Below are 15,360 nucleotides of genomic sequence, written 5' to 3'. Positions count from 1 at the left end.
AGACTCACTCAGGAATCCCTTTCCCCTCATGTTTCTCTCATGATCAAGCTCTGAATTTTGCTTTCAGAAAAGATTTTCTTGCAGCACCGTGGCGGGAGCCACTTTATCTGGAAATGCCTTCCTATTTGATGCCCTAGAACAAAGAAGTAATACGTGGAACTTTCCTCACAGGCTTTTTTCAGAGGTTTTCAGAATTACTGAAGTATCAGAATGTGATTATGATAATCTCTTTCACTCTCACTCAGCTTGTGTTGCGTCAGCCCTGAGAGACCGTGGCCCCATCTCCCTTCCGTATCTGGGGCTCAGGACACCCAGGGCTGGAGGCAGGTGCCTGGCCAGCTCCCCAGGCCTCTGGGTGCACCCTTACCGACAGGCTCATCTTATCCAGGAAACAAAAGCCAAACGTGGAAGCGGGCCTTTCTGATCTCTTTTGTCAGATTTTTGGGTAAATTTTAGGGTCCTAGGATGGAGAGTGGGGAGTTTTCATTTTGTTTTAATTGTGGCTGAAGGTTAAACGGCTCTGATGAAGAGACCTTCCTAACAGTGCAGTGGCTTTAAAATGATGTCTCAGGTCCTGGAATGAACAGTCGGGGGGCGGGGCTGGCCAGCGAGACCACACGGTGGCTTTCAGGGACCAGATCATCCGCCCGGCTGTCCCGTCAGCCTTGAGGTCGCCGTCTTCGTGCGCCTGGTTGCATCTGGGCTGTGGGCACAGGCATGGCCCAGCTCTCCCACGAGGGGACAGAGCGTGAGGACAGTGCGCTCAGATCCGGAAAACCCACCCCACCCGCCCAGGCACCCGCGCCCTTCACCTGGTGCACGGGAGGCAGGGGCGGCTTTTCTCCACCGAGACAGTTCACCCTTTCTAACCGCGGCATCTCTGGAAATGCTTGTTTTCAGACACGAGCTGCTGGTAAACGTGCAGGACTTTGCATTTTGGTCCTGGGCGGGCGGGGACCGCCGCGCCTGGCGGGCAGCTGAGCCATGCTCTGGGGGTCCCGGGGGAGAGGCTGCGGTCGCCGGTTCCTCCCCTTCCTGACGGGCACCCTGCCTTGCAGTCCCTGCCCCACACAAATCAGTGTTTAGCCGGGGCGTCTGGAAAGGGCTTGGTGGCCCCTTGCAGCCCTGGCTGTGAAAAGCAGGGAGGCCCGTCGCCCAGGAGTATGGCGGCTGTGACCGCTGTCCCAGGACCGTTCACCGTGGGGGGGGCCCGGCCGCAGGGGGGCAGCTGGGATGGTTCCTGTTGGGGACCACGGAGCGGGTGCTGGCCTCTTGACCGTGGCTCTCTCTTCCAGTGACACGGAGGAGGGGAAACCTGGCGTCGGGGGGTTCATGCCCTTCGGGTTCTCCGGTGTCCTGTCGGGGGCAGCCACCTGCTTCTACGCGTTCGTGGGCTTCGACTGCATCGCCACCACAGGTACGCCCGCCCCCCTCGGCCCACCCGGGCCCACCTGGCCAGGTCACTGCTTCCCTTCCCGGGCGCGTGCGTGCCCGTTGCCGCTCTCTCCCTCCTGGGTACCGTGTGCGTGCGCACCTTCCTGCTAATCTTCCGCTTCATCACTCCCCAAGTGGCAGGCCTGACGGGAAGTGGCACCCTGAACGAGACCACCAGTCCCCTGCGGGCCGGGAGGATGGCATTAGCTGCGGCTGATTGCAGACCTGTGCACCCTCCGGGAGACATAGGGCCGCTAAAAACACCGTCGTCCTGGTGACTGAACAGGCCGGGCTCCCGGGCCTCCCGCGTGTTCTCTGCTAAAGGCGGCGAGTCTTCCTTGCCGACCATCAGTGTGAAGGCCGAGAACACTGTCCCTGGGCTTGTGGGTGTCGTGGTCTGTGGTGCCGGGGGAAGGCCCTGGTCCCCACAGGGCCGCATGCCATGGGGTGGTCCCGAGCCCCCCAGCTGACCCCTTGCTCCTTGCAGGGGAGGAGGTCAAGAACCCCCAGAAGGCCATCCCCGTGGGCATCGTCGCGTCCCTTCTCATCTGCTTCGTCGCCTACTTCGGGGTGTCGGCCGCCCTCACGCTCATGATGCCCTACTTCTGCCTGGACAAGGACAGCCCCCTGCCAGACGCCTTCAAGCACGTGGGCTGGGAGGGCGCCAAGTACGCAGTGGCCATCGGCTCCCTCTGTGCCCTTTCCACCAGGTGAGGAAGCGGAAACTCCCGGGAAGGCGGGTCTGCTGTGAATATTCCTCTTGTCCCTTGAAATAGAGCCAAACCCCAGCCCTGATCGTGTGGCTTCTCCCCTCGTGCTGCTGTCGGTCACCCCAAGGGCTGTTGGTGTTACTGACGTTTCATCTCGAAGAACCTGAAGCCCACATTTTAGCACTGTCTACTCAGCAAGGTCCTGGTTCTCTGTCCCCATCTGTGGCCACTGGACCAGGCCGCCTCTGTGAACGCTGTCTTTTGGCCCTTAGTTTGGCCATAAAGCAGAGGCTACCTTGAAAAGGGGAGCACGTGCCTTTTAATGAGAAACACTTTGATGTTTTCTGCTGGCCTGGACACACAGGAAGTATTTGCTAAAAACGGATTGACCACAGAGAAATCCTCATGAACGCAGCGATGCTTTTATTTTCTGCTTGATTCAGCTAGAAATAATCACGGGAATAAATACAAAATTTCTCTTCCATAAAACTGTCTAGCTGCCACGCTACTTTACGTCACACATCTCCCGTTCCTGTTAGCCTTTGCAGTGAGTGCTTTTCCGGGGGCTGGTGTGTTGAGTCCGTCTTTTAGGTGCGGGCTTCACAGGTTGGAGACAGCTGCCTCTCCTCGGTGGTAAACACGCATGGCGCGTTACGGTGCCTTTATTCCCATGAGATATCTTACGGATGCATTTCGCTTTTCTTCCCATCTAGCCTTTTAGGGTCCATGTTTCCCATGCCTCGAGTTATCTATGCCATGGCTGAAGATGGGCTGCTGTTTAAATTTTTGGCCCAGATCAACGATAGGACCAAAACACCAATAATCGCCACGTTAACCTCAGGTGCCATTGCCGGTAAGAACTGGAATTTCACGTGCCAGTATTTTAACAGTGGAGTCATTATTCCCTAGGGAAATATCTTGACTTGTGCTGGTCTGAGAGACGCTATAACTGGCCTTTTTTAACTTTGGGTTTTTACTCTTGTACCTGGTTTATTTCAAGGTAACTAAGTGCCTTTTTGACAAAAGGCAGAAGCCAGTTTTACAGAGCATGTGATGGAATTCTCAAACAATTTGAATTTTTAAATTGTTATCGTTTCATTGGACAGAGCTTAGAATACACGCTGTCCCTTCAAAGCCCGGCGTCTTTCCCCTTTTCTGAATGTCCCCGAGCAGACCTTGGTGGGATGACATTTTACACGGTACAAACCGGGTGACTTTTTGTTGGTACTGGAAATTCACCATCCGTGCGTCTTAGCTTGTGAATTCTCTGGGAAGTGAGAATCCCTTATGATCGATGCTTTATAAAGTGTGTCACCTATTCCCCAGGGGACATTGAGGGTGTGGCTGGTGAAGCCATTCGCCCTGAGTTTGTAAACAATGGCAGGTCCAGAGGAGGCTGATCTGACCGCATATCGGGTCCCTCGCCAAGAGGACAGTTCCGAGAGAGGAGAGCCGGGGGCTAGAGAACCCTTGGAGCTCTGTGTGTGCCATGAAAGCCATGGCAGCCCCGCAAGGCGACTGTGCTTTTTTTTTATGTTTCCTCATTGAATTGCGTTTCATAGCCCAGGAGGCAGGTGCACACAGATGAGAAGCGGAGGCTCAGAGAGGTAAAGTGAGGATGCTCTTGCCCGGTGAGTGCAGAGCTTGCCTCTTGGTTCCTGGTTTGTTTTGGGGCCAAAATGGCTGGTTCCTTCCAGCCCATGAGTAGAGCAGTGGGTCTTCTTGGTAAATGACGACACAGGATACCAGTGACAGTTGCATCACAGGAACTTGTCAAATAGCCTTGAGTGAGGCGCATGACCATCTTACAGAGTGAATTGTTGTCAGTAGCGTTTACGCCCTTAGCAACGTGTGCGTATAGTTTTTTGGATTAACATTACATAATGAAGGAAAGCCAGTTTTTCTTATTTTACACGTTCGTTATGTGAGTCTGCATTCTTGAGGGTGATTGCCGTGGGCAGATTAAGGGGCACCATGTGTCAAAATGTGACCAGTATGTTTAAGGGATTAAGGAATTGGAAATAGTGTTTTTTCAGTATTTACTTGTAATTTGATTGTATTGAAGACTGGCCTTAATTTCCTTCCTGTGCTGATTAAGGGACATCAAACTATAATGTTTAAAGTGACTCACATCGCCAAACCAAGGGTTTGCTTTTTCTTTTCGTTTGGCGGGGGTGGTAAGTAAGTATTTTGTTTTCTAAGATCACCTCACATGGAAAAAGTTTGGCTCGAGTTCCTCTGAGTGGGAGCGTAGGCATTTGTAGCTCACACAGGGGGCTCCTCTTCTAATTATCCAGAAGGGCCTCACTGCTCTTTAATTCTGTTTTTTAGCCTCAATTTGAATTTGTTTTACTTGCAGTGGTCTGTGTGGGCTTGAGAAATATTTGTGGGAAAGTTACGGCTTAGTGTTTATGTTTCAACTTGTGTTGATTGCATGTGATTTGAAAATATCCCAAAGTAGATGCAGCCAAGTTATTTTTTAAATGGGAAACTCGACACATACACCCACGTGAACAGCCATGCATATTCTCATAAAGACCTACAGAAGATTTTCAAAGAAGCATGCATGTTTTGTTTTGCTGGAAGTGGGGTCATGGTGAAGGGACTGTATTGTCTGGGAATAACACTGCTTTCCACGCCCATCTTCTGGGTTAGAATCCTCTGTTGAGGGCAGTGGACTTGCCCCCAGCCGCCTCCTCACCACTGTTGCCTGCTGATGCGAGTCTCCGGTGAATGCTTGGGGAGGCCAGCGGCTGTCTGGTCTGCCTTGTTCAGTGGCACATACCTAGCACCCAGGGACTGGCGTGCTCACGAGTGCCATTGGATGAGGGATGAGGGATGGATGGGTGGATGACGGATGGAAGGATGGATGGATGGATGATGGGTGGATGACGGATGGATGGGTGGTGGATGGGTGGTGGATGGGTGGGTGGATGGAGGATGGATGGATGGATGGGTGGGTGGATGATGGGTGGATGGGTGGATGGATCATGGGTGGATGGTGTATGGCTGGATGACGGAGGGGTGGATGATGGGTGGGTAGTTGATGGATGGATGATGGGTGGGTAGATGATGGGTAGGTGATGGATGGATGGATGGTGGATGGGTGGTGGATGGGGTGATGGATAGATATACATGTCTGTCTATACGTCTGCATGGTGTAGGGGAAGACACATTGGACTCAGAGCCATAAGAAGCTAGCTTAGAGCCTGACTCTTCCACTTAATAGCTGTGTGACCTTAGGTAAGTCTGTTAACATGTCTCAACTTCACTTTCTCCATTTTTAGTGTAGGGATGGCTGGCAAAATTGCCATGAGGGTCAGAAAGGATCATGTTGATAAAAGTACTCTCCACATAAATGTTAATTACTATTACTGTCTGTTGAGAGCTGCGTATATGGTTAATCCTGAGCTTTTCTCCCCTTTAAGTGTTTTTCCATGCAAAGGGCCGGGGAGAGCAAGGGGGAAAGTAGAAGCGGCACGCCTCACACAGCCTGGGTCGCAGGTGGGGTTGTGGTTCTGGCCGGCTGTGGAGGGTCGTGCTCGGTCCTGACGTTCGTCTCCTCCCCAGGGGTGATGGCCTTCCTCTTCGACCTGAAGGACCTGGTGGACCTCATGTCCATTGGCACCCTCCTGGCCTACTCTCTGGTGGCTGCCTGTGTGTTGGTCTTACGGTAGGTACGGCTTTCTGGGTTCCAGGACAGGCACACTGCCAGCCTTCTTTTTAGTAGTTTGTGTCAATGGTTTATACAGTGTAAACTTTAGGCTGCGGACAGCTCCTTTGGGACCCGCCTGGGAGAGGGTGGCATCTGGTGGTTGAAAGCCTGGTTACAGAGAATATCCCTGAAGAGTCCGGGGTGGCCCCACCTGTCTCTCTCATGGGCCCTGATTTTCCTGGCTAGATGTTGGGAGGGTAGAGACAGGTTATCAACCCGACTGTTGGGCCTGGATCCTTGGATCAGAATTTTTGAAGGCTTAGGGTAACGATTTCAATTTGGTCCAGGTTCTGGGACAGAGAGGACTGGGGTCAGGCCCTGGTGGGAATTGGGAGAATCCAAGACCTGTGAAACGTGGGTCAGTGTGGTGCTCCCGTGGCAGCAGTGCACCGGCCCCAGAGGAGTGAGTGCCGTTACAGGTCCCGGAGTAGCTGACAGTGTTCAGGAAGACTCTCCCGGTTCTGGCTTGGAGTCCTGTCTGGACCGGGCCAGCCCCGTGGAGGGCCCTAATAAAGCAGTTCTGGGCCGAGGCTTGGTGTCCTGGGGTCCTCCGCTGCCTCGGTGCCCCTCCTTTCAAGCACACCCCTGCTCCAGTTTCCCTTTGCTCTGGGAGACAGGGCTCTGCTTTCTCACTCCCAGGAACGACCCCAGGTAAGGGTACATGATGGGAACAGATACCTGTGCAGGTGCTCAGTGTGGTCACCTGGGGAGAGCCCCCCACTTTCTCAGGGCTTTACACTTGCCAGGACACTGATTCCATCCCTAACGTGCTCTACAGCTAATTACCTGGCTCTGGAGAGTCAGCTAGAGCTAGTTTGCTAGTTTCCCACCCCTTCTTCCTTCCCAAGAGCTCAGTGCTAAAATCTCTCTGAGGTCCACCCCACTGTCTTAACAGACCGAATGGTATTGTATGAGTGAGTCAGTGAAAAAAGCGGTTAAATATCTTTATATTCGCTCTTAGATTATATGCAGAATAATTCGTAAAGCGCTCCGTTTTGCAAAGCGGGTGGGAAGGATCCGACCTTTGGTCATCTTGGCTGGGAAGATACGGAGCCTCATTTAAAATGAGTGTCTCACTTGCAGGTGGCTCGTGTCTTGAAAGTCATGGTCCTTCACCCAGCTCTAGAGAGTTATTTATTCCAAGGCACTGGGAGTTTTAAAATAAAGTGATCCAGTTAAGTCTTACAAACAGAGTTTCTCGAATTCATCAGGCTGCAGACATAGTTCTCTGGCTCTCTGCACCAGACAGGGTCCTAACGTAATTGCTTTCTATTTCTGTCTGTGCTGTTAGCCCCCTTACAGCCATAGTTGGGTTGGAAGTGGCCTAATATCTTAAGCGTCCAAGGGCCAGTGCTACTTCTCAGAGCAAGAGACACTCTTGGGACCTTCCTCTGGGCTGGGTCATGGTGGAGGTCAAGTTGCCTCATAACAGAGACACCAAGGAGGGTGTTGCCCAGAGAGGTAGGAGCAGAAGGTGAGGCCTGGGTCTCCTCCTCTCTTTCTGTTTGCGGGAAAATGTACCATTCTGATCACCCTCTTCCCGTTTTATGCCCTGTGTCCTGGGCAGCTTACCTCTGAAGGCTTACTAAGAACTTGAGTTAGTGTGTGTCCTTTTGCTTGTTAATTAAAGCACATTACGACGGTCAAGCAAACTGCTGCTTCACAGGTACCAGCCGGAGCAGCCTAACATGGTATACCAGATGGCCAGGACTAGTGACGAGCTCGACCCAGTCTACCAGAACGAGTTGGTGAGCACCAGCGATTCCCAGATGGGCTTTTTACCAGAAGCAGAAATATTTTCTCTGAAAACCGTACTCTCACCGCAAAATACAGAGCCTTCCAAATTCTCTGGGCTAATTGTGAACATCTCAACCAGCCTCATAGGTAAGAGCCTGCCCTTCCCTGTGCGGTGTTTGGGGTCTTGCTTATCCTCGCGGGTGGGGAAGAGCCGCACTTGCCCTGGACCGTGACGTCATTCTGTCCTAACTGGGGTGGGTGCCTGCAGAAGTGGAGCCTCGCTCTCCACGGGTTCTGGGGAGAGCTGAGGATGTCTGTGTGTGGGAACTTGGGAAATGACTGAAGTGCGTCTCTCTCCCCCTCTTAGCCCTGCTGGTCATCACCTTCTGCATGGTGGCTGTGCTTGGCAATGGGGCCCTGGTAAATGGGGAGCTGTGGGCAGTCTTCGTGCTCGTGGGCTCCGCCTTCCTCTGCTGCGTGGTCACAGCCATCATCTGGCGGCAGCCCGAGAGCAAGACCAAGCTCTCTTTCAAGGTGAGCAGCTCGGCCTGACCGGGCTGGAGGGAACCCCCCGGGAGGCTGTGAGGCTGGCGCTCCTGCCGGGAGGCCGCCCTGCCTGCCTGGGCTCTGCGAGGCCTGGGTGGGCGGAGGGAGGTGCTCGCTGGCCGGCCTCGAGGGATGTGAGCCTGGGGCTCCCGGGCACAGACGGCGCCTGCTGAGAGAGGCTGGGCCCTGGCTCTCAGGTGGGGTAGCGCCCTGCGTTCTCTGGGCTTCTCATAAATAAACGTTGGCCCTGGTGGATCGCATGTCATCACCAAGCCTTGGGGATGACCAGGGCTTCTGCATTTTTAGATTCTACGCATAATAAGGTAGTTCAGCCTTAGAAATAAAGCAGAAGCCCCTCTTCCGGCCCCTTCAGGGGAGGAGTAAGCGGGGAAGTTAGACGACAGCTCACTTTGGCGATTAGTAGCGTAGGACAAACTCCCACCTACTAGGATTTGCCTGCGGGGGTGTACTTGGGGGGTGCTGGGGGTACGGGGTGGGGGTACGGGACTGGGGACTGGCACTCAGCCCCTCGCCACGTAGACCTGGCCGTCCGTATCAGCCTCGGGTGCGCTCCTTTCTTGGGTAGTTTCGCTAAATGAGTGGAGCAGAGCCGTCTGTCCCGCCCTCTCCATCGCGTCACACCTGACGCCCCGCCTCCTGTCTCCGCAGGTGCCCTTCTTGCCGGTGCTGCCGGTCCTGAGCATCTTCGTGAACGTCTATCTCATGATGCAGCTGGACCGAGGCACGTGGGTCCGGTTTGCAGTGTGGATGCTGATAGGTACGTGACTTGTGGGTTTCGAGGTGACCAGCACGTGATGTCCCAGCGACTCTTGGAGGCCCCCAGCCCCGCCAGCCTATGCTGAGCTGCTCATTCGTCCTCCCTGCTACTGGCTGGATGGCTTGTGCCCTCCAGCCGCCCCCGTTTCAGATTTCAAAACACAGCGAAAACACGCGTAGTCAGCGGTTTCCTCTCTGACAGTGAGGAGCTCCTGGTAGGCTGTGGGTCCTCCCTTCCCTTTTAGATAACTTTAAAGCCTTTGTCTGAACTAGTTATCTCGGGCCTAGAGCTTAACATTCTCAGAACGAGCCCGTGAGTCTGCTGTCCATCCCAAACACTGGGCCGTGGGGACTGGCTGGGCCTGTGGGAAGCAGGGGGGTCACCCTTTGGGTGCTGGCCCCATTTAGCACCAACCGTGGCCCCTCTCTGGGCCTCTGACAGCAGGCGCTGCAGAGATGGACCCGGGTTCCTTGTGTAGTGTCGGAGGCCGGGGGCCGAGGCCCGGGAGACTGGCCTTGACCGGTCGGGGCCACTGACGAGAGCAGTGACCTCCAGGCCGTGTTGCGGCCAAACCTCCCAGCCCCAGTGACTGAGGGAGTGGAGGCGGCAGAGGCGGATGACGCCCGCTTCCAAGCATCCCCGACACGCTCCTGGGTCCCAGGGCTTTTGGTGGCTGGGTCCTTCCTTCAAGGCCTGCTCTCCTGTGTCACTGGCACAAAGGTGGCCCCGGGGTGGGGGGACAGTTAGGAGCACGGACCTCTGTGGCCCCTGACACTCACTGGAATGACTAAATTCACGGGTTGCACGCAGTCCCAGGCTACCTGAATGTCTAAGTCACTCAGGTAGGGAGAACGAGGGCTGTACAGACGGCGCGAAGAGCCTGGGGAGCCCTAGTGCCCTGGGAAGTCCGCCGTGGCGGGGACAGCGTGACTCCTGCAGGGTCTGTCCTGGCCCCCCCACCAGCGGCCGCGGGGTACCCCGCCAGGTGGGCAGCAGATGAGGCTGTGGAACCAGCGCCCACCCTGCCCCCGGGGCCCCGAGCCCAGCCGCTCCCCCGACCTGAGGCTGCCCAGAAGGATGCGCCTTTGCTGAGCGTAGAGGCGACCCTGCACGATGAGTCGTGCCCTCCTCCACGGGGGCCCTGCCTGGGGCCGCCACCTGCCGAGGCCTCCCGGCGGGGCCGCCTGCAGAGGCTGCTGCGGGGACTGCTTCCCGGGACCCGACGGTGCCCACTCACACCCGTTCTCTGCCCTCGGCCCGCAGGCTTCTTCATCTACTTTGGCTATGGTCTCTGGCACAGCGAGGAGGCGTCCCTGGCCGCCGACCCAGCAAGGACTCCTGACGGTCACTTGGATCATTGCAAGTGACGCACAGCCCTGCCCCCAAGGCCCCGGCAGCACCTCGCTCCCCCTGCGCATGCACGGGACCCGCCCGCACCCAGAGAGCACAGTGCCGCGATGGGGCGGCCCGCGGCCTGCGTGTCCTGCTCAGGCCGGCTCGCTGGGCCCATCACCTGGCAGCTCCCAGCTGGGGCCACGGGGCCGAGGCTGCCCACCTGCCTCTGAGACTCTCTCTGAGCAAGACAGCAGCCCTTCTCCTCGCCGGCCGGGCGCCCCTGCTGCTGTGGCCTTGGGCAGAATGGAGGTCACCTCCTCTCATCACCTGAGCGGTCCGGCCTCCCTTCCAGGGACTGTGCTGGACACTCCAGTCCCCGCCTCCCCGCCCAGCCCCGAACAGCCGCCCCAGATGCCAGCTGAGCACCGCGACACGGTCTGTGCCCAGCTGTGCCGCCCCCAGCCTGAGGACAGCGTGTACTTAGGAAGGAAAACTAGACGGTCTCCTTCTCCTGCTTCTGCTGAGCTGTCTCCGGAGGGCCCGTGAGGACTGTGACCACCCCCCCTCCTTCCAGGCAGGGGCTCCGGCCCCCCTCGCACACTGCACACTCGGGCCACGGGACCGGGCTCTGCGCGGGGCCAGGGCAGTGGCCACTCCACCCGGACCTCCTGCGGCCACCAGCCCAGGCCCCGGGCCGGTTCCTGCTGCTCTGGCGCCTCTCAGCGCCGGCCGAGTCCTGAGTAACTGGAATGTGACACTATTTCTGTAGGACCTGCCTCGAGTGAGCCGAGCGGAGAACAGCGCTTTCTGTGGTCCTGGCTCCGCCCTGAGTCCTCCTCTGCCGCTCGGAGGTCGGTTTCTTGGGTCTCAAGGTCTCCGAGGCCGGCGTCCGCTCATCCTGAGTGACGGCGTGGCCCTGCAGCTGCTTCTGGCCCCTCTCGTGTCTTATCCTCACGTGGAGTCCTCCTGTCTGCCGCTGTGAATCGGTCACTCCACTGAACTCAGCAGGCGCTTAACAGTGGCGCGGCACACGGCCGAGCGATCACCCCGAGCTGTCCAGGGTGCGGGGTCTGCACGTGACACGGTTTGGGGTCACGTTACTGTGCCTCTCGTGTGGGTGTGTGTCGTCCAGACGCTGCGGGTTTGTGTGCGGGTCGGTGACCCTGCCCCGCACCCCTGCCTCGGTGTCTGTGTGTCCCTGTGCACACGGCGCTCCCTCCCGAGGCCCTGGGGACTCTTCTGGTAGCCGGGCCAAGTCTGCCTTCCCGAGAGAGTGTAGTTCAGTAGACGGAAGGGCCCGTGTTGGCAGGTGAGGGGCAGGCGTGTTGGACTCCACGGGAAGTGTAAACGCTGCTTTGGAAGCTTCTCTCCCCATATCCTCTCCCTCTGGCCTTTGTCACAAACCTGGTAGAAAGAAGCCTGATGAACTGATGGCACTCGGCTTTTCTCCCTCTGCCCCAGAAAGTTCTTGGAGGAAAATGCAAGAATGAGTGAAGCAGCCAGTTGGCAGGGTCGGCCTTCGTTCTAGGCTCTGGTGGCCGCTCTGGTCGCTCATGGTAGCTTTATTCTCAGTGTCACTTGTGAATCTTCCAGCGGGAGGACTGTAAGAGCCCAAAGCTTGGATTTCCAAAGAAAGGTATTTAATTTATGTAGCTTGGTGCTTTGCTTGGTACAACATTGTGATAAATAGTAACGTATTTTGTGGGGTTTGGTGTCTGCCGTCCTCTGGGGCCTCTTGGCCGTTGGTTTGCGTGATGTGTCTGCTGTTTTTCCACAGAGGCAGAGAGCGCGAGGGAGAGAGGGTGTCCCAGAAAGGTGGCAGGTTGAGGTGTTCTTTCCCTTTTTCGTTCTGGCTGACGTTTCCCCGTGCGACGCCCCCCAGCAGACTGCACGACTGATGTTTCCGCCAGCAGCGCTCGTGGCTCTCCAGCCAAGAAGGTGTGTCTCAGCGTCTCACGGGGCGAGCGCGTCCTGACACGTGGTCCCCTTCCTCACCCAGAGCCGCGAGGCGCCGCGCAGAAGGGCAGTGGCTGCCTTGAGAAGGCCCCCGCGCTCCCCGGAAAGAGCACCGGGGGTCCCGGGACGGGGCCTGTTGAGAGCGGGTCTTCATGCCGTTGCCGAGGGTTTTCTCTTCTGTGCGTGGGGCGGCGCCTCCGAAGTCAGTGGGCCTTCTGATCACACCCCTCCTTCCTGGCCCTGAGCTGGACACGCGCACAAACACGTACACACAGAGACCTGCCAGACAGACACACGGACACAGACACACGGCCAAAAGTAACTGCCGGAAGTTCCCGACGGTTTCACATCCCAGCCCCTCCCGCACTCGGTTCCACGGCTTGGCTACGTTTTCCTGCAGAGTCAGAAGTTCCACATTTCCAGTGACGCGCCCTTCGGGGATACCGCGTCTCTTTTTATCTGTGCACCAGCCCCAAACGGTCACATTGGAAAGACCCGCTTGTGATGGGGAAGCGCCCCTTCCTGCCGCCCGCGGCCCCCTCCCTGCGTGTCCACGGCCTTGTGAAAACCCACGCGGGGTCCCCGGGACCTGTGCCAAAGAGTGAGGGGTGCGGGGTCTCCGGAGAGGCAGTGGGCCCCGAGCCACCCCCCGCCCTGGGGTGGGGGATGGGGGCCTCGGGCAGGAGCTCGAGCCTCCGCACGGCCCCCGGCTCACCTGCTCGCATCTCCTCTGCCCGACTTTGGGCCGGCTTTGCTTTTACAAACCCAGAGGGCCGCGGGACGGAGCACCTTTCCAGGCCGGCTTGCAGAAGCTGCAGAGTTTACACTGTCGTCAGGGTCACGTGCGTCTCCCCCACGCTAGGTTTTGTTCCGTTGAGTCCGTGTCCATCAGGTGGTCGGCTTCCTGGTTCCGTGTAGTTTGGACACCACGGGCCTTGCCCTGCCGTGTCCACTGGCGACTGCAGCAGCACTGCGGAGGCTTCTGTGCCCACCCAGAGCCCCTGGGCCCGCGGCACTCCCTTCTACACCTCTGACACATCTGTTCACACCTGAGAGGGGCGCGGGCCCAGCAGGAGCCTCACGACGTGTTTGCTGTGCTTTGTGCATGGCGTCAGGGGGGCGGACAGCGGGAGGCGGGGGGCGGGGGGGGGAACGGGGCTGTACCTGGCCTCCTCTCCTCCACCTCGTCCTCCAGGCAGGCAGGGTGAGTTGACAGGTCTTGCCGTCCCGCCTAGGATGGCGTCTAGCCTGACGTTGTAGGCAGAGCTGTCAGCATCGGGTGTGTGGACACGTCTCCTAACGGCGCCACCCAGACTGTCGGCGAGCCCACGGGCGTTTGACGGGGCCTCGCTGCTGGAGAAAAGCTGCCTGGCTTCACGCTGGGACCTGTCTCTCCTGACCTGGACGCCCCGCCTTGACACATTCAGAGCCGCTTGTTCTGTTGGCACCCGAGAACCAGCCCCCTGGAGACAGGCGGGAGGGGACTTGGTGCTGGGCCCGGTGGCCCGAGTGTTGTAGGATGGATGGAGAGGCATGGCCGGCATGGCCGCACTCTGGGCGCAGGTGTGTGACGCTTGTGTGAGTTAACTTCAGACGGAACTGAATATATGTTGTGCATAATTGTTAGGTGTAATTTAAAATGCATGTTTGCCTTGGGAATGAGAGAATTGTATGTGAGGCTCCTTAGGGAGAGCAAGATGTACATTTTATCAGACTCTTGTGGACTTTTTTGGGTAATGAAATGCTTTATTGGTCCAGTGGTGCAAGAAGCTACATACATTCTGTATCTCGTCATCGTAGTTACAATACCTAATGGGAGGTTAAGTCAGAAAAAAAAAGGCAACTGACCTTCCCGTTCATCACTATGGCCCAGTCTTTCCGTGCCCGCTGCTTCGCTGGGTGGCAGTGCTCTTCCAAGAGGGGCGTGGACTGGCCAAGGGTCTGGGGGCGCAGTTCTCCGAGCCCCCCGGGCCACCTTGTAAGTGTGTTGAACTGCTGAAAACCCCCGTGAGATGGAAGACCTTGGCTTGAAGTCCAAATGGGATTTCTCCGGAGTCGCGGAGGAGGGCTGGGGAGATGCATTCAGGCTTTGTTAAATTATTAACAAGGTGTATGATTTTGTGTTTCTTGATGACAAACTTTTTAAGTTTGGGACTTATTTTCCCATTGGAGAAGTTATATATTTAAGATAAGTTTCCTGCTTACGTTGTGCCTTTCAGCATTGATGGGTCTAAGGAGCACAAAGGGTGATGGTCTTCTTGAGGGTTGGTTTATAATCAAACCTGAAGAGCTGTGGTTTCTTCAGTACTCTTTCTTCTACTGAACGTGGAGCCATTATTAAGAGAATTGTGTTTTTTATTATGTAAATTGTATAATATTTTTGCTTGTTTGATGTTCTATTTTTCTAATAGTTTTCTTATAGTTTCTTATAATTGTGATACTAGATTTAGATTCTGACGCTAACTGCAAATCAGATTGGCCTCTGCTGGTTCCCCCCCCCCCCGTTTTTATTTTAAGGACAAGAGTAGATGTTGTCCATCGCCTTTAAAAAATGTGAACCTCTGCTCTGTATCCCAGTTTTGCTGGCAACACTGTGCACTGATGCCGTACTTCATGTTGTAAAGTCAGGCTGTTTTGTGGTACATCCTCTCATGCTTCCGCAAATCCTAATAAATTCCGTCTATGGCCTGGGCGTGCTCAGTGTGAGCTCAGGAATTCCGGCAGCTCTGGGGGGGGGGGCGGGGGGGGTGCCCCGGGGTGGGTGCCCCGCAGGGAGTTCAGATCCTGCTCTTTGCTTCTTGAGAATCTGCCTGCTTCCCCACAACCGGAAGGATGTCGCGTTGCCTCGTTCTCCTTCAGCCGTTTGGTGGAAATCCTCATTCCGGCTTTAGCGCCTCTGCCAGGGAACCCCTCGACCCTCATTTAGGATCCTCTGATGCTGTCTCCCCACCTTGCACTCTTTTCCGGACTTGGCTTGGGTTTGGGCCCAGAGGTCTTCCTGCCAGTGGGTCTGCGGGGCATGACGCTGCTCGTTTGCAGGACTTGGGTGTCAGTGCAGCAAACCCCTCTGCCTTGGGCACTGGCCTTGTGTTGCCCGCCACACGCCCGCCACCCATCTGGAGGGTGGGGTGCGCGCAGGAGCGGGAGGG

At 56.6% G+C, this 15,360-nt stretch overlaps 1 protein-coding gene across 5 annotated transcripts in view; it reads left to right on the top strand.

Annotated features, from left to right (window-relative positions):
* SLC7A1 (solute carrier family 7 member 1) overlaps positions 1–14,899 on the top strand; it is a 68,681-nt gene extending 53,782 nt beyond the window's left edge. For 4 of the 5 annotated variants that reach the window (XM_030882586.2, XM_060287963.1, XM_060287962.1 and 1 more), the window contains exons 6-13: positions 1,296–1,417; positions 1,922–2,144; positions 2,858–2,997; positions 5,715–5,817; positions 7,526–7,743; positions 7,964–8,130; positions 8,812–8,920; positions 10,184–14,899. In XM_030882586.2, the coding sequence (XP_030738446.1) occupies positions 1,296–1,417; positions 1,922–2,144; positions 2,858–2,997; positions 5,715–5,817; positions 7,526–7,743; positions 7,964–8,130; positions 8,812–8,920; positions 10,184–10,287 (1,186 nt within the window). In that variant the 3' untranslated portion in view covers positions 10,288–14,899. The other variant, XM_060287965.1, reaches the window with a different exon arrangement.
* The last annotated feature ends 461 nt before the right edge of the window (positions 14,900–15,360 follow it).

This window comes from Globicephala melas, chromosome 18 (assembly GCF_963455315.2).
Source record: "Globicephala melas chromosome 18, mGloMel1.2, whole genome shotgun sequence".
Lineage (NCBI taxonomy): Eukaryota > Metazoa > Chordata > Mammalia > Artiodactyla > Delphinidae > Globicephala > Globicephala melas.
Note: the sequence above shows the minus strand (reverse complement) of the source record. Positions and strands in the feature narration are given on the sequence as shown.